The following is a 26363-nucleotide window of genomic DNA, read 5'->3' on the forward strand; positions in this document are numbered from 1 at the left end:
CTAGATGATGTACTTGAAGCTGAAGGTGCTCTCGCAGGACAGACGCTTCCCTTTGCATCTGCCGCACAGGTCCTGTCTGTGAGGCCGTTTGGGGTCCACGTGGCGCTGCGTTACGGCGCACGAACAGCGCGCTTTGTTGCAGGTCTGAGAAGAAGAAGAAGAAGAAGGACACTTTGTTTAGTCGCGACACAGTTTCAGCTCACAGAGCGAGTTAGAGACGCGCTTACGTGACACGTGATGTCCTCCACGCGGTACGGGTTGAAGTCCTTTTGGCATTTCCTACAGAACTGTTTGAAGTAAACCTGGAACACAACATGCTTCAGTTAGCTCTGCTGCGAGAGCTCATGAATACACAATGCATCAAGATCAGCTCACCTTGTTGGTGCCCTGAACGCACCACACATAGGCGCTCTCCCATCGCAGGTTGCATCCTCTGCAGTGATAATATCCGTACTTCTGTTCCAGGAACTGACGGGACGAGAAGGCGAAAGTCAGGGAGTCGGTTCACTCTCCGCCTCTAATGTTACTCGATTAATCAGTTCAACTGGTTAAAGCTCGGGTCGTCTTTAAGGCTCACAGTTTGTAGATAACAGCCAGATGTTGATGATCTACAACATCTGCCTGCTTTTGTCCTAACTTCTGATTTTGGACGTTTTGGAAAAAACTGATTTAACCTTAAAAGCATCAGAACTGAAATGAGTGACCATCTGCCACGTGCTAACATTAGTGAATGATTATCTTTATTAGATTTACTGATTGAAAAAGTTAGTGTCTGAATCAGGAGACTTTCATCTCCCAGTAAAAGCTCCACAGCTTCAGGGTCTGAACAAAGTTACCTCATAATATCTGCAAGTACATTTTCACAGTTTAAAATGACCAATGTTCTGGTTACTTTACCCTTTTGGGGACTCAATTATATACAGTGAGTTGCTTTTATGTTTATTCTTGAAAATTGTTTCGTATAAATATTTATGTCATCGAGTGAAACCGCAGAGAAGAGGCCATCAATGCTATCTTTAGTTAAAACGAAAAGCTATTTATTAAAACTTTTTAAAATTATAAATGTAGTAAATAATATTTTTAATAGTTATTTATGTATAACGTTTTTATTAAAAAATATGTTCAGGTTTCTTTATTCAATGATATAGTTTAAAATGTGTGTATTTAAACGTTTCTTTAGATCATATTTGCACATCTTTATGTTTTTCTTCTTCCTTGATCACGTGATGAAACTCACCTGGAACCGCACGCGCGCCTTGCCCTTTGACCCCTCCGCAGTGAGCAGCAGCTTGTCGCTCTCCACGAGCTTGGACTTGTCACGTGGCTCCGGGAGCTTCGCGGTCTTTCCGTCGCGTCTCACCGCGGAGTCCGGCGGGTCACCGGTCTGCGTGTCACCGCACGAGGCCTCCTTAATGTCGTTGTTGTTGTTTTCATCGACCAGGAAGGAGGTGACGCTTCTGTAGGCGATGGGTGAATACACCGCGAGGGTGCGCGGGTACCGCACACCGCCCGCCGCGTTGGGGCTGCCGCTTCCTCCACTTTTGCCGCCGCCGTAACTGCCGCCGCCGCTTCCGGGCTCCTGCTGCGTCCTGCGTCGGGAGTCCCGCTTCCAGGCCAGCAGGGTCCGCGGGCCGATGGAGCACTGCACCGTGGCGTCTCTCCGCGGGTTCACCTGCACCGACACATCCTTGGTGTTGGCCTTCCGGAGCCTCGGGGTGAGTTTGGGGTTGATCTGAGATAAGATGGACTTCAGCTGGGCGCGCTGGTGGTTGTTGAACGCGTCCGAACAAGTGTCCCCGTACTGGGACAGGTAGCTTTTATACTTCCACCCCGCGTCTTTGGGTCGGGGGTGGCTGTAAGATGAATAGAAATAACTGTCTACTGGCTCCTCACCATACGTTGCCATTTTTGCTCAACCAACCAGAGCCGCAGGTGAATCTATTTAAGTAGATTTGGGCAACACGGGCTCCTCTATTAGGGTAATTAAGGTCAGGTGTTCGTGGACCAGAGGTGGGCACGTGGAAGAAGATAAACGGAACAAGTGGAGATCAAAATATTATGTTAAAATTATAAATATATATTTATAAACAGGTAACAGATTATAAAAAAATGTAAACGATTTATAATTTTAAAAGATTATAAAACAATATTTATAATTTGAAAAGATGATAAAAAGTATTTATAATTTTAACATAAATAAATATTTATAATTTGAACAGATTATAAATATTTATAATTTTAACAGAGGTTAAAGAAGCTGAATAGGACAGACTAAAACTCAAACATGTTTAGGAAAGTGGTTTGATGCTGAAGGTTCACCTGGAATGTACATATTGATAATAAATAGATGTTAAAAAGGTTTTAAATGTGATGAGATTGTTTGGTGGGAACAGAGTGCTGGTCTGCTCTGAAAGCTAAATATATGGTTATATAATGTAAAATACCTTCTGGATTATGGTTGTGTATACAGGTCTAAAAGCTTGTTGGGAATACTGGATGTAATACAAACTCAAGCATCACAGGTAAAGAGCCTGAGACCTTCAGAACAGTAATAATAATAATCACGTGACTTGATGATGATTGATCTGTTTGCGTGTGAAAAAAGTGACAAATGTTGAGAGTATTTCCGGTGAACAAGACTAATGAATTAAAATTCAGGATTTTATTTATTATCATAATTATTTTCCATTTGTTTCCTCTTGTTTGTTTCATTATTTAGTTTTCTTTGTTTTGTTGTTGGATTAAAAGAAGAAGAAGCAGCAGAGACTCGTCACAAAGGTATGCACGTTGTTTTACTTTTCTTTCTTTACACATTTTTATTTGTTGACAGTTGTTATAATATACACATATTGAACATTTTGTTCAGACAGTGTTTGAAGCGCTGCTCGTCTGTGATGATGTGATTTATTGATGAATGAGACTTCCACAGGTTGAAGTTGAGCTGATGAACAGTTGTTTACAGGTGACGAGGGCTCAACTCTCTGAGTCCATTCGTTCATCGGCGACTTACATTTCTTTTGTCGATTTGTTGTTTTTTAGGCTTTTTTCATGCTCAATAATTTATTTCTAACAAATCAATGAACACATTTATGAACTCTAGATTTAAAGCTTTTGTGTGATTCTTTGTTGAGTTTTACAGATCTGTCGATTAAATAAAAGAATCTGTCGTTTTATTCTTAGTCGACCAATGTTTCTTTACTCGACTCGTCGTTTTTATGCGTTTTTCATGACAAATAACTTCTAACAAATGAATGATAAACAAAAAATATTTAAAGTGCTGCTTCTGTGTAGTTCTTTGTGGAGAAATTATGAAAATACCGTTACAGGAAACACAGCGATGTTTTAAAACATGAGTGATGTTTTTTTGTTGTCAAACTGAATGCATAAAGCTGGATGACATGAAGCACCGTCCCAGCGTCGTCTCCCTGTTCTCCAGGTTTGTCTTCATGAACGACAGCGATCGTAACGATGGATCCACTTGCAGGTTTCACTCCCCCCACACCTGTAGTGGTCTGCACATCAAACAGGAGTGGGATCGGGAGGACAGGGGTCCAACATGATGGTGTTCGGGTCGCTCACCGTCACGGCACCGTAAGACGAGTCCATGTCCTCGTCGTCCTGAAACCGTTGATAGGTTATGCCCGTGTCCTCGCCGTCCCCCATGGGGTCCGCTTTGTGCAGGACCTTCTTCCTGTACATCCTGTAGGCCAGGATGAAGATGCCGGCCTCGGCCGCCTGGAACAGGGCATACAGCAGAGGGAACATGTACATGCCTCCCATCAGCTGGGGGGGGAAGGCCAGCTTCAGGATGGCGGTGCACAGCTGCACGTTCTGGCATCCCGTCTCCAGAGAGACCGACCGGCAGCTGCCGGGCGGCAGGTCGAAGAGCACGGCCAGGCCGTAGCCCGCGGCGTAGCCGCACAGAGGCATCAGGATGGCCACCACGTAGACGGAGGGCGGGATGGTGGACAGCAGCTCCGGGCCCAGCATCGCTCCAGTCAGGATGAACAGCATCACGAGGGTGACCAGCAGAGACCACAGGGACACCTGGAGACACAAAGGAGCTCAGCGCTGAGGTGGTTGTCTGACCTGAGGTCAGCTGTTTTCTGCTGGAGGGAAACTTATACCTGTCGTCCTGGAGGGCAATGACTGGATACATTTGTATTTATATACTATAAAAAAGGTTTTACTTCTTTCAACGGACTATGCTGTGATTTATTTCGACTTTCTAAAGTATTACATTTGTTTTGATACACTAAACTGACGTTTTTTTCACTTTTATGATACACTGTGACTTCTTTAGACGTACTCTACCATGACTTTTGTCGACATAATACCATAACTTTTTTGTGACTTTTCGACATGCTATAATATGACTTTTTTCGACACGCTATATATAATATGACTTTTTTCGACATGCTATAATTTACTTTTTTCAACATGCTATACTATGACTTTTTTCAACATGCTATAATATGACTTTTTTCGACATGCTATAATATGACTTTTTTCGACATGCTATAATATGACTTTTTTCGACATGCTATACTATGACTTTTTTCGACATGCTATACTATGACTTTTTTCGACATGCTATACTATGACTTTTTTCGACATGCTATAATATGACTTTTTTCGACATGCTATAATATGACTTTTTTTCGACATGCTATAATATGACTTTTTTCGACATGCTATGCTATGACTTTTTTCAACATGCTATACTATGACTTTTTTCGACATGCTATACTATGACTTTTTTCAACATGCTATAATATGACTTTTTTCGACATGCTATAATATGACTTTTTTCGACATGCTATAATATGACTTTTTTCGACATGCTATAATATGACTTTTTTCGACATGCTATAATATGACTTTTTTCGACATGCTATAATATGACTTTTTTCGACATGCTATAATATGACTTTTTTCGACATGCTATAATATGACTTTTTTCGACATGCTATGCTATGACTTTTTTCAACATGCTATAATATGACTTTTTTCGACATGCTATAATATGACTTTTTTCGACATGCTATGCTATGACTTTTTTCAACATGCTATAATATGACTTTTTTCGACATGCTATGCTATGACTTTTTTCAACATGCTATAATATGACTTTTTTCGACATGCTATAATATGACTTTTTTCGACATGCTATAATATGACTTTTTTCGACATGCTATAATATGACTTTTTTCGACATGCTATAATATGACTTTTTTCGACATGCTATGCTATGACTTTTTTCGACATGCTATGCTATGACTTTTTTCAACATGCTATAATATGACTTTTTTCGACATGCTATACTATGACTTTTTTCGACATGCTATAATATGACTTTTTTCGACATGCTATAATATGACTTTTTTTCGACATGCTATAATATGACTTTTTTCGACATGCTATGCTATGACTTTTTTCAACATGCTATACTATGACTTTTTTCGACATGCTATACTATGACTTTTTTCAACATGCTATAATATGACTTTTTTCAACATGCTATAATATGACTTTTTTCAACATGCTATAATATGACTTTTTTCGACATGCTATAATATGACTTTTTTCGACATGCTATAATATGACTTTTTTCGACATGCTATAATATGACTTTTTTCGACATGCTATAATATGACTTTTTTCGACATGCTATACTATGACTTTTTTCGACATGCTATGCTATGACTTTTTTCAACATGCTATAATATGACTTTTTTCGACATGCTATAATATGACTTTTTTCGACATGCTATAATATGACTTTTTTCGACATGCTATAATATGACTTTTTTCGACATGCTATAATATGACTTTTTTCGACATGCTATGCTATGACTTTTTTCGACATGCTATAATATGACTTTTTTCGACATGCTATACTATGACTTTTTTCGACATGCTATACTATGACTTTTTCGACATGCTATAATATGACTTTTTTCGACATGCTATAATATGACTTTTTTCGACATGCTATAATATGACTTTTTTCGACATGCTATAATATGACTTTTTTCGACATGCTATAATATGACTTTTTTCGACATGCTATACTATGTCTTTTTCGACATGCTATAATATGACTTTTTTCGACATGCTATACTATGACTTTTTTCGACATGCTATAATATGACTTTTTTCGACATGCTATACTATGACTTTTTTCGACATGCTATAATATGACTTTTTTCGACATGCTATACTATGACTTTTTTCGACATGCTATAATATGACTTTTTTCGACATGCTATAATATGACTTTTTTCGACATGCTATAATATGCCTTTTTTCAACATGCTATACGATGACTTTTTTCGACATGCTATAATATGACTTTTTTCAACATGCTATAATATGACTTTTTTCAACATGCTATACTATGACTTTTTCGACATGCTATAATATGACTTTTTTCGACATGCTATACTATGACTTTTTTCGACATGCTATAATATGACTTTTTTCGACATGCTATAATATGACTTTTTTCGACATGCTATACTATTACTTTTTTCGACATGCTATACTATGACTTTTTTCGACATGCTATAATAAGACTTTTTTCGACATGCTATAATATGACTTTTTTCGACATGCTATACTATGACTTTTTTCGACATGCTATACTATGACTTTTTTCGACATGCTATACTATGACTTTTTTCGACATGCTATACTATGACTTTTTTCGACATGCTATGCTATGACTTTTTTCGACATGCTATGCTATGACTTTTTTCGACATGCTATGCTATGACTTTTTTCGACATGCTATAATATGACTTTTTTCGACATGCTATAATATGACTTTTTTCGACATGCTATGCTATGACTTTTTTCGACATGCTATGCTATGACTTTTTTCGACATGCTATAATATGACTTTTTTCGACATGCTATAATATGACTTTTTTCGACATGCTATAATATGACTTTTTTCGACATGCTATACTATGACTTTTTTCGACATGCTATAATATGACTTTTTTCGACATGCTATAATATGACTTTTTTCGACATGCTATAATATGACTTTTTTCGACATGCTATGCTATGACTTTTTTCGACATGCTATGCTATGACTTTTTTCAACATGCTATGCTATGACTTTTTTCGACATGCTATACTATGACTTTTTTCAACATGCTATAATATGACTTTTTTCAACATGCTATACTATGACTTTTTTCGACATGCTATAATATGACTTTTTTTCAACATGCTATACTATGACTTTTTTCGACATGCTATAATATGACTTTTTTCGACATGCTATAATATGACTTTTTTCGACATGCTATAATATGACTTTTTTCGACATGCTATAATCTGACTTTTTTCGACATGCTATAATCTGACTTTTTTCGACATGCTATACTATGACTTTTTTCGACATGCTATAATATGACTTTTTTCGACATGCTATAATATGACTTTTTTCGACATGCTATAATATGACTTTTTTCGACATGCTATACTATGACTTTTTTCAACATGCTATGCTATGACTTTTTTCAACATGCTATACTATGACTTTTTTCAACATGCTATAATATGACTTTTTTCAACATGCTATACTATGACTTTTTTCGACATGCTATAATATGACTTTTTTTCAACATGCTATACTATGACTTTTTTCAACATGCTATACTATGACTTTTTTCGACATGCTATACTATGACTTTTTTCAACATGCTATAATATGACTTTTTTCAACATGCTATACTATGACTTTTTCGACATGCTATAATATGACTTTTTTCGACATGCTATACTATTACTTTTTTCGACATGCTATACTATGACTTTTTTCGACATGCTATAATATGACTTTTTTCGACATGCTATAATATGACTTTTTTCGACATGCTATAATCTGACTTTTTTCGACATGCTATGCTATGACTTTTTCCGACATGCTATAATATGACTTTTTTCGACATGCTATAATATGACTTTTTTCGACATGCTATAATATGACTTTTTTCGACATGCTATAATCTGACTTTTTCGACATGCTATAATCTGACTTTTTTCGACATGCTATGCTATGACTTTTTTCGACATGCTATACTATGACTTTTTTCAACATGCTATGCTATGACTTTTTTCGACATGCTATACTATGACTTTTTTCAACATGCTATAATATGACTTTTTTCAACATGCTATACTATGACTTTTTTCGACATGCTATAATATGACTTTTTTTCGACATGCTATATGACTTTTTTCGACATGCTATAATATGACTTTTTTCGACGTGCTATACTATGACTTTTTTCGACATGCTATAATATGACTTTTTTCAACATGCTATGCTATGACTTTTTTCAACATGCTATACTATGACTTTTTTCAACATGCTATAATATGACTTTTTTCAACATGCTATACTATGACTTTTTTCGACATGCTATAATATGACTTTTTTTCAACATGCTATACTATGACTTTTTTCAACATGCTATACTATGACTTTTTTCGACATGCTATACTATGACTTTTTTCAACATGCTATAATATGACTTTTTTCGACATGCTATACTATGACTTTTTCGACATGCTATAATATGACTTTTTTCGACATGCTATAATATGACTTTTTTCGACATGCTATACTATGACTTTTTTCGACATGCTATAATATGACTTTTTTCGACATGCTATAATATGACTTTTTTCGACATGCTATACTATGACTTTTTCGACATGCTATAATATGACTTTTTTCGACATGCTATAATATGACTTTTTTCGACATGCTATACTATGACTTTTTTCGACATGCTATAATATGACTTTTTTCGACATGCTATAATATGACTTTTTTCGACATGCTATACTATTACTTTTTTCGACATGCTATACTATGACTTTTTTCGACATGCTATAATATGACTTTTTTCGACATGCTATAATATGACTTTTTTCGACATGCTATAATATGCCTTTTTTCAACATGCTATACGATGACTTTTTTCGACATGCTATAATATGACTTTTTTCAACATGCTATAATATGACTTTTTTCAACATGCTATACTATGACTTTTTCGACATGCTATAATATGACTTTTTTCGACATGCTATAATATGACTTTTTTCGACATGCTATACTATGACTTTTTTCGACATGCTATAATATGACTTTTTTCGACATGCTATAATATGACTTTTTTCGACATGCTATACTATGACTTTTTTCGACATGCTATAATATGACTTTTTTCGACATGCTATAATATGACTTTTTTCGACATGCTATACTATGACTTTTTTCGACATGCTATAATATGACTTTTTTCGACATGCTATAATATGACTTTTTTCGACATGCTATACTATTACTTTTTTCGACATGCTATACTATGACTTTTTTCGACATGCTATAATAAGACTTTTTTCGACATGCTATAATATGACTTTTTTCGACATGCTATACTATGACTTTTTTCGACATGCTATACTATGACTTTTTTCGACATGCTATACTATGACTTTTTTCGACATGCTATACTATGACTTTTTTCGACATGCTATACTATGACTTTTTTCGACATGCTATGCTATGACTTTTTTCGACATGCTATAATATGACTTTTTTCGACATGCTATAATATGACTTTTTTCGACATGCTATAATATGACTTTTTTCGACATGCTATGCTATGACTTTTTTCGACATGCTATGCTATGACTTTTTTCGACATGCTATAATATGACTTTTTTCGACATGCTATAATATGACTTTTTTCGACATGCTATAATATGACTTTTTTCGACATGCTATACTATGACTTTTTTCGACATGCTATAATATGACTTTTTTCGACATGCTATAATATGACTTTTTTCGACATGCTATAATATGACTTTTTTCGACATGCTATGCTATGACTTTTTTCGACATGCTATGCTATGACTTTTTTCAACATGCTATGCTATGACTTTTTTCGACATGCTATACTATGACTTTTTTCAACATGCTATAATATGACTTTTTTCAACATGCTATACTATGACTTTTTTCGACATGCTATAATATGACTTTTTTCGACATGCTATAATATGACTTTTTTCGACATGCTATAATATGACTTTTTTCGACATGCTATAATATGACTTTTTTCGACATGCTATAATATGACTTTTTTCGACATGCTATAATCTGACTTTTTTCGACATGCTATACTATGACTTTTTTCGACATGCTATAATATGACTTTTTTCGACATGCTATAATATGACTTTTTTCGACATGCTATAATATGACTTTTTTCGACATGCTATACTATGACTTTTTTCAACATGCTATGCTATGACTTTTTTCAACATGCTATACTATGACTTTTTTCAACATGCTATAATATGACTTTTTTCAACATGCTATAATATGACTTTTTTCGACATGCTATACTATGACTTTTTTCGACATGCTATACTATGACTTTTTTCGACATGCTATAATATGACTTTTTTTCAACATGCTATACTATGACTTTTTTCGACATGCTATACTATGACTTTTTTCAACATGCTATAATATGACTTTTTTCAACATGCTATACTATGACTTTTTCGACATGCTATAATATGACTTTTTTCGACATGCTATACTATTACTTTTTTCGACATGCTATACTATGACTTTTTTCGACATGCTATAATATGACTTTTTTCGACATGCTATAATATGACTTTTTTCGACATGCTATATGACTTTTTTCGACATGCTATAATATGACTTTTTTCGACATGCTATACTATGACTTTTTTCGACATGCTATACTATGACTTTTTTCGACATGCTATACTATGACTTTTTTCGACATGCTATACTATGACTTTTTTCGACATGCTATACTATGACTTTTTTCGACATGCTATACTATGACTTTTTTCGACATGCTATACTATGACTTTTTTCGACATGCTATAATATGACTTTTTTCGACATGCTATAATATGACTTTTTTCGACATGCTATAATCTGACTTTTTTCGACATGCTATGCTATGACTTTTTTCGACATGCTATAATATGACTTTTTTCGACATGCTATAATATGACTTTTTTCGACATGCTATAATCTGACTTTTTTCGACATGCTATAATCTGACTTTTTTCGACATGCTATGCTATGACTTTTTTCGACATGCTATACTATGACTTTTTTCAACATGCTATGCTATGACTTTTTTCGACATGCTATACTATGACTTTTTTCAACATGCTATAATATGACTTTTTTCAACATGCTATACTATGACTTTTTTCGACATGCTATAATATGACTTTTTTTCGACATGCTATATGACTTTTTTCGACATGCTATAATATGACTTTTTTCGACGTGCTATACTATGACTTTTTTCGACATGCTATAATATGACTTTTTTCAACATGCTATGCTATGACTTTTTTCAACATGCTATACTATGACTTTTTTCAACATGCTATAATATGACTTTTTTCAACATGCTATACTATGACTTTTTTCGACATGCTATAATATGACTTTTTTTCAACATGCTATACTATGACTTTTTTCAACATGCTATACTATGACTTTTTTCGACATGCTATACTATGACTTTTTTCAACATGCTATAATATGACTTTTTTCGACATGCTATACTATGACTTTTTCGACATGCTATAATATTACTTTTTTCGACATGCTATAATATGACTTTTTTCGACATGCTATACTATGACTTTTTTCGACATGCTATAATATGACTTTTTTCGACATGCTATAATATGACTTTTTTCGACATGCTATACTATGACTTTTTCGACATGCTATAATATGACTTTTTTCGACATGCTATAATATGACTTTTTTCGACATGCTATACTATGACTTTTTTCGACATGCTATAATATGACTTTTTTCGACATGCTATAATATGACTTTTTTCGACATGCTATACTATTACTTTTTTCGACATGCTATACTATGACTTTTTTCGACATGCTATAATATGACTTTTTTCGACATGCTATAATATGACTTTTTTCGACATGCTATAATATGCCTTTTTTCGACATGCTATACTATTACTTTTTTCGACATGCTATACTATGACTTTTTTCGACATGCTATAATATGACTTTTTTCGACATGCTATAATATGACTTTTTTCGACATGCTATAATATGACTTTTTTCGACATGCTATAATCTGACTTTTTTCGACATGCTATGCTATGACTTTTTTCGACATGCTATACTATGACTTTTTTCAACATGCTATGCTATGACTTTTTTCGACACGCTATACTATGACTTTTTTCAACATGCTATAATATGACTTTTTTCAACATGCTATACTATGACTTTTTTCGACACGCTATAATATGACTTTTTTTCAACATGCTATACTATGACTTTTTTCAACATGCTATACTATGACTTTTTTCGACATGCTATACTATGACTTTTTTCAACATGCTATAATATGACTTTTTTCAACATGCTATACTATGACTTTATTCGACATGCTATACTATGACTTTTTTCAACATGCTATAATATGACTTTTTTTCAACATGCTATACTATGACTTTTTTCAACATGCTATACTATGACTTTTTTCGACATGCTATAATATGACTTTTTTCGACATGCTATAATATGACTTTTTTCGACATGCTATAATATGACTTTTTTCGACATGCTATACTATGACTTTTTTCGACATGCTATAATATGACTTTTTTTCAACATGCTATAATATGACTTTTTTCGACATGCTATACTATGACTTTTTTCGACATGCTATAATATGACTTTTTTCGACATGCTATAATATGACTTTTTTCAACATGCTATACTATGACTTTATTCGACATGCTATACTATGACTTTTTTCAACATGCTATAATATGACTTTTTTTCAACATGCTATACTATGACTTTTTTCAACATGCTATACTATGACTTTTTTCGACATGCTATAATATGACTTTTTTCGACATGCTATAATATGACTTTTTTCGACATGCTATAATATGACTTTTTTCGACATGCTATACTATGACTTTTTTCGACATGCTATAATATGACTTTTTTCGACATGCTATAATATGACTTTTTTCGACATGCTATACTATAACTTTTTTCGACATGCTATAATATGACTTTTTTCAACATGCTATAATATGATTTTTCGACATGCTATACTATGACTTTTTTCGACATGCTATACTATGACTTTTTTCGACATGCTATACTATGACTTTTTTCGACATGCTATACTATGACTTTTTTCGACATGCTATAATATGACTTTTTTCGACATGCTATACTATGACTTTTTTCGACATGCTATAATATGACTTTTTTCGACATGCTATAATATGACTTTTTTCGACATGCTATACTATGACTTTTTTCGACATGCTATACTATGACTTTTTTCGACATGCTATACTATGACTTTTTTCGACATGCTATACTATGACTTTTTTCGACATGCTATACTATGACTTTTTTCGACATGCTATAATATGACTTTTTTCGACATGCTATAATATGACTTTTTTCGACATGCTATACTATTACTTTTTTGGACATGCTATAATATGACTTTTTTCGACATGCTATACTATGACTTTTTCGACATGCTATAATATGACTTTTTTCGACATGCTATAATATGACTTTTTTCGACATGCTATACTATGACTTTTTTCGACATGCTATAATATGACTTTTTTCGACATGCTATAATATGACTTTTTTCGACATGCTATACTATGACTTTTTCGACATGCTATAATATGACTTTTTTCGACATGCTATAATATGACTTTTTTCGACATGCTATACTATGACTTTTTTCGACATGCTATAATATGACTTTTTTCGACATGCTATAATATGACTTTTTTCGACATGCTATACTATTACTTTTTTCGACATGCTATACTATGACTTTTTTCGACATGCTATAATATGACTTTTTTCGACATGCTATAATATGACTTTTTTCGACATGCTATAATATGCCTTTTTTCGACATGCTATACTATTACTTTTTTCGACATGCTATACTATGACTTTTTTCGACATGCTATAATATGACTTTTTTCGACATGCTATAATATGACTTTTTTCGACATGCTATAATATGACTTTTTTCGACATGCTATAATCTGACTTTTTTCGACATGCTATGCTATGACTTTTTTCGACATGCTATACTATGACTTTTTTCAACATGCTATGCTATGACTTTTTTCGACACGCTATACTATGACTTTTTTCAACATGCTATAATATGACTTTTTTCAACATGCTATACTATGACTTTTTTCGACACGCTATAATATGACTTTTTTTCAACATGCTATACTATGACTTTTTTCAACATGCTATACTATGACTTTTTTCGACATGCTATACTATGACTTTTTTCAACATGCTATAATATGACTTTTTTCAACATGCTATACTATGACTTTATTCGACATGCTATACTATGACTTTTTTCAACATGCTATAATATGACTTTTTTTCAACATGCTATACTATGACTTTTTTCAACATGCTATACTATGACTTTTTTCGACATGCTATAATATGACTTTTTTCGACATGCTATAATATGACTTTTTTCGACATGCTATAATATGACTTTTTTCGACATGCTATACTATGACTTTTTTCGACATGCTATAATATGACTTTTTTCGACATGCTATAATATGACTTTTTTCGACATGCTATACTATTACTTTTTTCGACATGCTATACTATGACTTTTTTCGACATGCTATAATATGACTTTTTTCGACATGCTATAATATGACTTTTTTCGACATGCTATAATATGCCTTTTTTCAACATGCTATACGATGACTTTTTTCGACATGCTATAATATGACTTTTTTCAACATGCTATAATATGACTTTTTTCAACATGCTATACTATGACTTTTTCGACATGCTATAATATGACTTTTTTCGACATGCTATAATATGACTTTTTTCGACATGCTATACTATGACTTTTTTCGACATGCTATAATATGACTTTTTTCGACATGCTATAATATGACTTTTTTCGACATGCTATACTATGACTTTTTTCGACATGCTATAATATGACTTTTTTCGACATGCTATAATATGACTTTTTTCGACATGCTATACTATGACTTTTTTCGACATGCTATAATATGACTTTTTTCGACATGCTATAATATGACTTTTTTCGACATGCTATACTATTACTTTTTTCGACATGCTATACTATGACTTTTTTCGACATGCTATAATAAGACTTTTTTCGACATGCTATAATATGACTTTTTTCGACATGCTATACTATGACTTTTTTCGACATGCTATACTATGACTTTTTTCGACATGCTATACTATGACTTTTTTCGACATGCTATACTATGACTTTTTTCGACATGCTATACTATGACTTTTTTCGACATGCTATGCTATGACTTTTTTCGACATGCTATAATATGACTTTTTTCGACATGCTATAATATGACTTTTTTCGACATGCTATAATATGACTTTTTTCGACATGCTATGCTATGACTTTTTTCGACATGCTATGCTATGACTTTTTTCGACATGCTATAATATGACTTTTTTCGACATGCTATAATATGACTTTTTTCGACATGCTATAATATGACTTTTTTCGACATGCTATACTATGACTTTTTTCGACATGCTATAATATGACTTTTTTCGACATGCTATAATATGACTTTTTTCGACATGCTATAATATGACTTTTTTCGACATGCTATGCTATGACTTTTTTCGACATGCTATGCTATGACTTTTTTCAACATGCTATGCTATGACTTTTTTCGACATGCTATACTATGACTTTTTTCAACATGCTATAATATGACTTTTTTCAACATGCTATACTATGACTTTTTTCGACATGCTATAATATGACTTTTTTCGACATGCTATAATATGACTTTTTTCGACATGCTATAATATGACTTTTTTCGACATGCTATAATATGACTTTTTTCGACATGCTATAATATGACTTTTTTCGACATGCTATAATCTGACTTTTTTCGACATGCTATACTATGACTTTTTTCGACATGCTATAATATGACTTTTTTCGACATGCTATAATATGACTTTTTTCGACATGCTATAATATGACTTTTTTCGACATGCTATACTATGACTTTTTTCAACATGCTATGCTATGACTTTTTTCAACATGCTATACTATGACTTTTTTCAACATGCTATAATATGACTTTTTTCAACATGCTATAATATGACTTTTTTCGACATGCTATACTATGACTTTTTTCGACATGCTATACTATGACTTTTTTCGACATGCTATAATATGACTTTTTTTCAACATGCTATACTATGACTTTTTTCGACATGCTATACTATGACTTTTTTCAACATGCTATAATATGACTTTTTTCAACATGCTATACTATGACTTTTTCGACATGCTATAATATGACTTTTTTCGACATGCTATACTATTACTTTTTTCGACATGCTATACTATGACTTTTTTCGACATGCTATAATATGACTTTTTTCGACATGCTATAATATGACTTTTTTCGACATGCTATATGACTTTTTTCGACATGCTATAATATGACTTTTTTCGACATGCTATACTATGACTTTTTTCGACATGCTATACTATGACTTTTTTCGACATGCTATACTATGACTTTTTTCGACATGCTATACTATGACTTTTTTCGACATGCTATACTATGACTTTTTTCGACATGCTATACTATGACTTTTTTCGACATGCTATACTATGACTTTTTTCGACATGCTATAATATGACTTTTTTCGACATGCTATAATATGACTTTTTTCGACATGCTATAATCTGACTTTTTTCGACATGCTATGCTATGACTTTTTTCGACATGCTATAATATGACTTTTTTCGACATGCTATAATATGACTTTTTTCGACATGCTATAATCTGACTTTTTTCGACATGCTATAATCTGACTTTTTTCGACATGCTATGCTATGACTTTTTTCGACATGCTATACTATGACTTTTTTCAACATGCTATGCTATGACTTTTTTCGACATGCTATACTATGACTTTTTTCAACATGCTATAATATGACTTTTTTCAACATGCTATACTATGACTTTTTTCGACATGCTATAATATGACTTTTTTTCGACATGCTATATGACTTTTTTCGACATGCTATAATATGACTTTTTTCGACGTGCTATACTATGACTTTTTTCGACATGCTATAATATGACTTTTTTCAACATGCTATGCTATGACTTTTTTCAACATGCTATACTATGACTTTTTTCAACATGCTATAATATGACTTTTTTCAACATGCTATACTATGACTTTTTTCGACATGCTATAATATGACTTTTTTTCAACATGCTATACTATGACTTTTTTCAACATGCTATACTATGACTTTTTTCGACATGCTATACTATGACTTTTTTCAACATGCTATAATATGACTTTTTTCGACATGCTATACTATGACTTTTTCGACATGCTATAATATTACTTTTTTCGACATGCTATAATATGACTTTTTTCGACATGCTATACTATGACTTTTTTCGACATGCTATAATATGACTTTTTTCGACATGCTATAATATGACTTTTTTCGACATGCTATACTATGACTTTTTCGACATGCTATAATATGACTTTTTTCGACATGCTATAATATGACTTTTTTCGACATGCTATACTATGACTTTTTTCGACATGCTATAATATGACTTTTTTCGACATGCTATAATATGACTTTTTTCGACATGCTATACTATTACTTTTTTCGACATGCTATACTATGACTTTTTTCGACATGCTATAATATGACTTTTTTCGACATGCTATAATATGACTTTTTTCGACATGCTATAATATGCCTTTTTTCGACATGCTATACTATTACTTTTTTCGACATGCTATACTATGACTTTTTTCGACATGCTATAATATGACTTTTTTCGACATGCTATAATATGACTTTTTTCGACATGCTATAATATGACTTTTTTCGACATGCTATAATCTGACTTTTTTCGACATGCTATGCTATGACTTTTTTCGACATGCTATACTATGACTTTTTTCAACATGCTATGCTATGACTTTTTTCGACACGCTATACTATGACTTTTTTCAACATGCTATAATATGACTTTTTTCAACATGCTATACTATGACTTTTTTCGACACGCTATAATATGACTTTTTTTCAACATGCTATACTATGACTTTTTTCAACATGCTATACTATGACTTTTTTCGACATGCTATACTATGACTTTTTTCAACATGCTATAATATGACTTTTTTCAACATGCTATACTATGACTTTATTCGACATGCTATACTATGACTTTTTTCAACATGCTATAATATGACTTTTTTTCAACATGCTATACTATGACTTTTTTCAACATGCTATACTATGACTTTTTTCGACATGCTATAATATGACTTTTTTCGACATGCTATAATATGACTTTTTTCGACATGCTATAATATGACTTTTTTCGACATGCTATACTATGACTTTTTTCGACATGCTATAATATGACTTTTTTTCAACATGCTATAATATGACTTTTTTCGACATGCTATACTATGACTTTTTTCGACATGCTATACTATGACTTTTTTCGACATGCTATAATATGACTTTTTTCAACATGCTATACTATGACTTTATTCGACATGCTATACTATGACTTTTTTCAACATGCTATAATATGACTTTTTTTCAACATGCTATACTATGACTTTTTTCAACATGCTATACTATGACTTTTTTCGACATGCTATAATATGACTTTTTTCGACATGCTATAATATGACTTTTTTCGACATGCTATAATATGACTTTTTTCGACATGCTATACTATGACTTTTTTCGACATGCTATAATATGACTTTTTTCGACATGCTATAATATGACTTTTTTCGACATGCTATACTATAACTTTTTTCGACATGCTATAATATGACTTTTTTCAACATGCTATAATATGATTTTTCGACATGCTATACTATGACTTTTTTCGACATGCTATACTATGACTTTTTTCGACATGCTATACTATGACTTTTTTCGACATGCTATACTATGACTTTTTTCGACATGCTATAATATGACTTTTTTCGACATGCTATACTATGACTTTTTTCGACATGCTATAATATGACTTTTTTCGACATGCTATAATATGACTTTTTTCGACATGCTATACTATGACTTTTTTCGACATGCTATACTATGACTTTTTTCGACATGCTATACTATGACTTTTTTCGACATGCTATACTATGACTTTTTTCGACATGCTATACTATGACTTTTTTCGACATGCTATAATATGACTTTTTTCGACATGCTATAATATGACTTTTTTCGACATGCTATACTATTACTTTTTTGGACATGCTATAATATGACTTTTTTCGACATGCTATACTATGACTTTTTCGACATGCTATAATATGACTTTTTTCGACATGCTATAATATGACTTTTTTCGACATGCTATACTATGACTTTTTTCGACATGCTATAATATGACTTTTTTCGACATGCTATAATATGACTTTTTTCGACATGCTATACTATGACTTTTTCGACATGCTATAATATGACTTTTTTCGACATGCTATAATATGACTTTTTTCGACATGCTATACTATGACTTTTTTCGACATGCTATAATATGACTTTTTTCGACATGCTATAATATGACTTTTTTCGACATGCTATACTATTACTTTTTTCGACATGCTATACTATGACTTTTTTCGACATGCTATAATATGACTTTTTTCGACATGCTATAATATGACTTTTTTCGACATGCTATAATATGCCTTTTTTCGACATGCTATACTATTACTTTTTTCGACATGCTATACTATGACTTTTTTCGACATGCTATAATATGACTTTTTTCGACATGCTATAATATGACTTTTTTCGACATGCTATAATATGACTTTTTTCGACATGCTATAATCTGACTTTTTTCGACATGCTATGCTATGACTTTTTTCGACATGCTATACTATGACTTTTTTCAACATGCTATGCTATGACTTTTTTCGACACGCTATACTATGACTTTTTTCAACATGCTATAATATGACTTTTTTCAACATGCTATACTATGACTTTTTTCGACACGCTATAATATGACTTTTTTTCAACATGCTATACTATGACTTTTTTCAACATGCTATACTATGACTTTTTTCGACATGCTATACTATGACTTTTTTCAACATGCTATAATATGACTTTTTTCAACATGCTATACTATGACTTTATTCGACATGCTATACTATGACTTTTTTCAACATGCTATAATATGACTTTTTTTCAACATGCTATACTATGACTTTTTTCAACATGCTATACTATGACTTTTTTCGACATGCTATAATATGACTTTTTTCGACATGCTATAATATGACTTTTTTCGACATGCTATAATATGACTTTTTTCGACATGCTATACTATGACTTTTTTCGACATGCTATAATATGACTTTTTTTCAACATGCTATAATATGACTTTTTTCGACATGCTATACTATGACTTTTTTCGACATGCTATACTATGACTTTTTTCGACATGCTATAATATGACTTTTTTCAACATGCTATACTATGACTTTATTCGACATGCTATACTATGACTTTTTTCAACATGCTATAATATGACTTTTTTTCAACATGCTATACTATGACTTTTTTCAACATGCTATACTATGACTTTTTTCGACATGCTATAATATGACTTTTTTCGACATGCTATAATATGACTTTTTTCGACATGCTATAATATGACTTTTTTCGACATGCTATACTATGACTTTTTTCGACATGCTATAATATGACTTTTTTCGACATGCTATAATATGACTTTTTTCGACATGCTATACTATAACTTTTTTCGACATGCTATAATATGACTTTTTTCAACATGCTATAATATGATTTTTCGACATGCTATACTATGACTTTTTTCGACATGCTATACTATGACTTTTTTCGACATGCTATACTATGACTTTTTTCGACATGCTATACTATGACTTTTTTCGACATGCTATAATATGACTTTTTTCGACATGCTATACTATGACTTTTTTCGACATGCTATAATATGACTTTTTTCGACATGCTATAATATGACTTTTTTCGACATGCTATACTATGACTTTTTTCGACATGCTATACTATGACTTTTTTCGACATGCTATACTATGACTTTTTTCGACATGCTATACTATGACTTTTTTCGACATGCTATACTATGACTTTTTTCGACATGCTATAATATGACTTTTTTCGACATGCTATAATATGACTTTTTTCGACATGCTATAATATGACTTTTTTCGACATGCTATAATATGACTTTTTTCGACATGCTATATGACTTTTTTCGACATGCTATAATATGACTTTTTTCGACATGCTATAATCTGACTTTTTTCGACATGCTATAATCTGACTTTTTTTGACATGCTATAATCTGACTTTTTTCGACATGCTATGCTATGACTTTTTTCGACATGCTATAATATGACTTTTTTCGACATGCTATAATATGACTTTTTTCGACATGCTATACTATTACTTTTTTCGACATGCTATACTATGACTTTTTTCGACATGCTATACTATGACTTTTTTCGACATGCTATAATATGACTTTTTTCGACATGCTATAATATGACTTTTTTCGACATGCTATAATATGACTTTTTCGACATGCTATACTATGACTTTTTTCGACATGCTATAATATGACTTTTTTCGACATGCTATAATATGACTTTTTTCGACATGCTATAATCTGACTTTTTTCGACATGCTATAATCTGACTTTTTTCGACATGCTATGCTATGACTTTTTTCGACATGCTATACTATGACTTTTTTCAACATGCTATGCTATGACTTTTTTCGACATGCTATACTATGACTTTTTTCAACATGCTATAATATGACTTTTTTCAACATGCTATACTATGACTTTTTTCGACATGCTATAATATGACTTTTTTTCGACATGCTATATGACTTTTTTCGACATGCTATAATATGACTTTTTTCGACATGCTATACTATAACTTTTTTCGACATGCTATAATATGACTTTTTTCGACATGCTATAATCTGACTTTTTTCGACATGCTATAATCTGACTTTTTTCGACATGCTATGCTATGACTTTTTTCGACATGCTATACTATGACTTTTTTCAACATGCTATGCTATGACTTTTTTCAACATGCTATACTATGACTTTTTTCAACATGCTATAATATGACTTTTTTCAACATGCTATACTATGACTTTTTTCGACATGCTATAATATGACTTTTTTTCAACATGCTATACTATGACTTTTTTCAACATGCTATACTATGACTTTTTTCGACATGCTATACTATAACTTTTTTCAACATGCTATAATATGACTTTTTTCGACATGCTATACTATGACTTTTTCGACATGCTATAATATGACTTTTTTCGACATGCTATAATATGACTTTTTTCGACATGCTATACTATGACTTTTTTCGACATGCTATAATATGACTTTTTTCGACATGCTATACTATGACTTTTTTCGACATGCTATAATATGACTTTTTTCGACATGCTATAATATGACTTTTTTCGACATGCTATACTATGACTTTTTTCGACATGCTATAATATGACTTTTTTCGACATGCTATAATATGACTTTTTTCGACATGCTATACTATTACTTTTTCGACATGCTATACTATGACTTTTTTCGACATGCTATAATATGACTTTTTTCGACATGCTATAATATGACTTTTTTCGACATGCTATAATATGCCTTTTTTCGACATGCTATACTATTACTTTTTTCGACATGCTATACTATGACTTTTTTCGACATGCTATAATATGACTTTTTTCGACATGCTATAATATGACTTTTTTCGACATGCTATAATATGACTTTTTTCGACATGCTATAATCTGACTTTTTTCGACATGCTATGCTATGACTTTTTTAGACATGCTATACTATGACTTTTTTCAACATGCTATGCTATGACTTTTTTCGACACGCTATACTATGACTTTTTTCAACATGCTATAATATGACTTTTTTCAACATGCTATACTATGACTTTTTTCGACACGCTATAATATGACTTTTTTTCAACATGCTATACTATGACTTTTTTCAACATGCTATACTATGACTTTTTTCGACATGCTATACTATGACTTTTTTCAACATGCTATAATATGACTTTTTTCGACATGCTATAATATGACTTTTTTCGACATGCTATAATATGACTTTTTTCGACATGCTATACTATGACTTTTTTCGACATGCTATAATATGACTTTTTTCGACATGCTATAATATGACTTTTTTCGACATGCTATACTATGACTTTTTTCGACATGCTATACTATGACTTTTTTCGACATGCTATAATATGACTTTTTTCGACATGCTATAATATGACTTTTTTCGACATGCTATAATATGACTTTTTTCGACATGCTATACTATGACTTTTTTCGACATGCTATAATATGACTTTTTTCGACATGCTATACTATGACTTTTTTCAACATGCTATAAAATGACTTTTTTCAACATGCTATAATATGACTTTTTTCAACATGCTATAATATGACTTTTTTCAACATGCTATATACTATGACTTTTTTCAACATGCTAAACTCTGACTTTTTTCAACATGCTATAATATGATTTTTCGACATGCTATACTATGACTTTTTTCAACATGCTATACTATGACTTTTTTCGACATGCTATACTATGACTTTTTTCGACATGCTATACTATGACTTTTTTCAACATGCTATGCTATGACTTTTTTCGACATGCTATAATATGACTTTTTTCGATATGCTATAATATGACTTTTTTCGACATGCTATAATATGACGTTTTTCAACATGCTATAATATGACTTTTTTCGACATGCTATAATATGACTTTTTTCGACATGCTATAATATGACTTTTTTCAACATGCTATGCTATGACTTTTTTCAACATGCTATAATATGACTTTTTTCAACATGCTATACTATGACTTTTTTTCGACATGATATAATGTGACTTTTTTCGACATACTATAATATGACTTTTTCGGATTATTTTCGACATACTACACTAGTTTTTATTATGATTTTTTTTAAACTTACTACACTTTTTATTACGTACTTTACTTGACTTTTTTAGTGCCATTTATACTATGCCATTTCTTGACTTTCTAAACGTAGGGTGAAGTCTGCATCACTGCTGCCCAACGTTACAGCCTGTTGTAACCATGGTTGTAGCTGATATGTTTTTTATCAAATAGGGGGAAGGAGCTCTTCCGGACACAATGCCTCTGATGTCACTGTTCCTGCAGTCAGCATCCCCCTCTACTTATGACAGGAAAATTACGCAGTGCGCTTTTGGTCAAAGTTGCCTCCTTCACTGAAAGTACACACGGTTTAAAATAACCTCAATTACATTATTTAACTAATTCAGCTCATTGATTCAATGGAAAAGTAACTTTGAGAGACTTCTCTTAAATTACCTTTAAAACAATGTCGGCCACGCGCGTGTAGCGGTACCTCAGGATAACTCCTAAACCAATGGGGATGAGAGTGCTACACAGGGTCAGGATGATGGCCCCGAAGGGCATGAGGTTGACCACGGGTGTGTTGATCCAGGCACGGCTGTAGATCCACAGACACAGCGGCATCAGCACGAGCGCCAGCAGAGTGGAAGAGATGGTCATGACGATGCTGGGGAGAAGGAGAGCAAAGACGCACCGTTTACACCATGCATGTGGTGTTTGGTCACAATGTTGAATCTTTTTTTAAGTTTGATAGGAAAGACTCATTGAATTAAGGGAAGCGTGTAGAACTTGTACGTCGTGCGTAATGTTGTACCAAACCCGTTACTTCGGTGCGTAATTTGCGGAATGAGACGCGCAAAACGTAGATCAACCTTGTGAAATCGTTTTGTTTTTTACCGTTCCACTTCATAACTCACTGTGTTGTTTCTGTAGATTCGTACAGTATACATACCTTAGATTCATCTCCCCGTTCACCAGCAGAGACATTATATTTGATAAGTTTCCTCCCGGGCAGCAGCCACAGAGGAGAACAGCCATCGCCGCCACATCGTCCAGAGAGAAGGCTAAAGCCAACAGAAAGGCCACCAAGGGCATGATAACAAACTGACACACCAGTGCCAGCAGCACCCCGATGGGTCTGCGGATATGCTGCCCGAGCTGGCTAACCTCCACCGTGCAGCCCAGCCCCAACATGGTGAAGCAAAGCACAAGTCCCACAAATACATTGATTCCGTGGCTGAGCGGGGAATCCCAAAAGGCGGGCATCAGGTGAGGGGATTCCGTCGGCGGAGTGGCCATAAACTCAGCTCCGGCGACGGTCCTGAATGCGCTGGCTTCGCGGTAGATGGCCACTAATCCCGCCATGGCAGCGTCCCTTGGAGAATCCACAACTTGCTTCAAAGTGCCCGACATAAAGTCCATCAAACCAGCATTCTGTGCGTCGCCGCCCAACAGGCTGGAGTTATCCATGGCGCAACAGCAGAGGCAGAGGCTCGTGCGTAAAATGATTCCCTCGTGGCGCACTGGCACTAATGAGAAACAGCGCTCAGTGGTCGGAGGATGTGATGGTGCCACGGCACTGATGGCCTTAAAGTGACTCTCAGAGACAGACTGGTCCCACGGATTGGCTCCCACCTATAGACGCACACAGCTGGAGGGGAGTCTGCACACGGTCTAAAGCTTCAGAGAGAAAGAGAGTGGGTGGGCCAATCAATAACGCACAGGCTGCCCTTTTATACTGCGCTCCGCTCCGTAATAAGGAGAAAAGGTCCCCATGAATATCAATCCAATTATTACATATTTAGTTTTCCATTTAGGAAATGAAACCCGGCCCAATAGATTGTTCTCTCTCTATCTTCTGTATAATGATAACAACTAGAATGTAGACACATGGGAACTGGAGCTGTAGTGAAGAGGTTAAATAAACAGCCTGATGAATGAAAAGTGTGCTGATCTTTCTCCACTAGTGCAGCAAACTGAACATCTGCGCCCGTTTCTTTTAGTTGGCGCTGCTGTTTGATTCATGAAGTGTGCACGAAACGCTCGTCTCAAACTTTACAGTGGCGCGAGGCTCACGTTTAGTTTTAGTAAAGCTTGTGCCAGATTGGCGGCCCGCAG

At 33.2% G+C, this 26363-nt stretch overlaps 2 protein-coding genes across 2 annotated transcripts; both read right to left on the minus strand.

Moving 5' to 3' along the window:
• zar1 (zygote arrest 1) lies at positions 1 to 1906 on the minus strand (the record flags this gene model as incomplete). Its single annotated transcript, XM_079266821.1, has 4 exons — positions 1 to 144; positions 228 to 302; positions 376 to 468; positions 1238 to 1906. The coding sequence occupies 4 exons, from the start codon at positions 1904 to 1906 to the stop codon at positions 1 to 3; spliced, it is 981 nt and encodes a 326-aa protein (XP_079122947.1).
• Positions 1907 to 3519: 1613 nt separating this feature from the next.
• slc10a4 (solute carrier family 10 member 4) lies at positions 3520 to 25658 on the minus strand (the record flags this gene model as incomplete). Its single annotated transcript, XM_079266824.1, has 3 exons — positions 3520 to 4047; positions 24702 to 24912; positions 25198 to 25658. The coding sequence occupies 3 exons, from the start codon at positions 25656 to 25658 to the stop codon at positions 3520 to 3522; spliced, it is 1200 nt and encodes a 399-aa protein (XP_079122950.1).
• Positions 25659 to 26363: the final 705 nt, after the last annotated feature.

Source organism: Melanostigma gelatinosum (genome assembly GCF_949748355.1).
Source record: "Melanostigma gelatinosum genome assembly, chromosome: 4".
NCBI lineage: Eukaryota > Metazoa > Chordata > Actinopteri > Perciformes > Zoarcidae > Melanostigma > Melanostigma gelatinosum.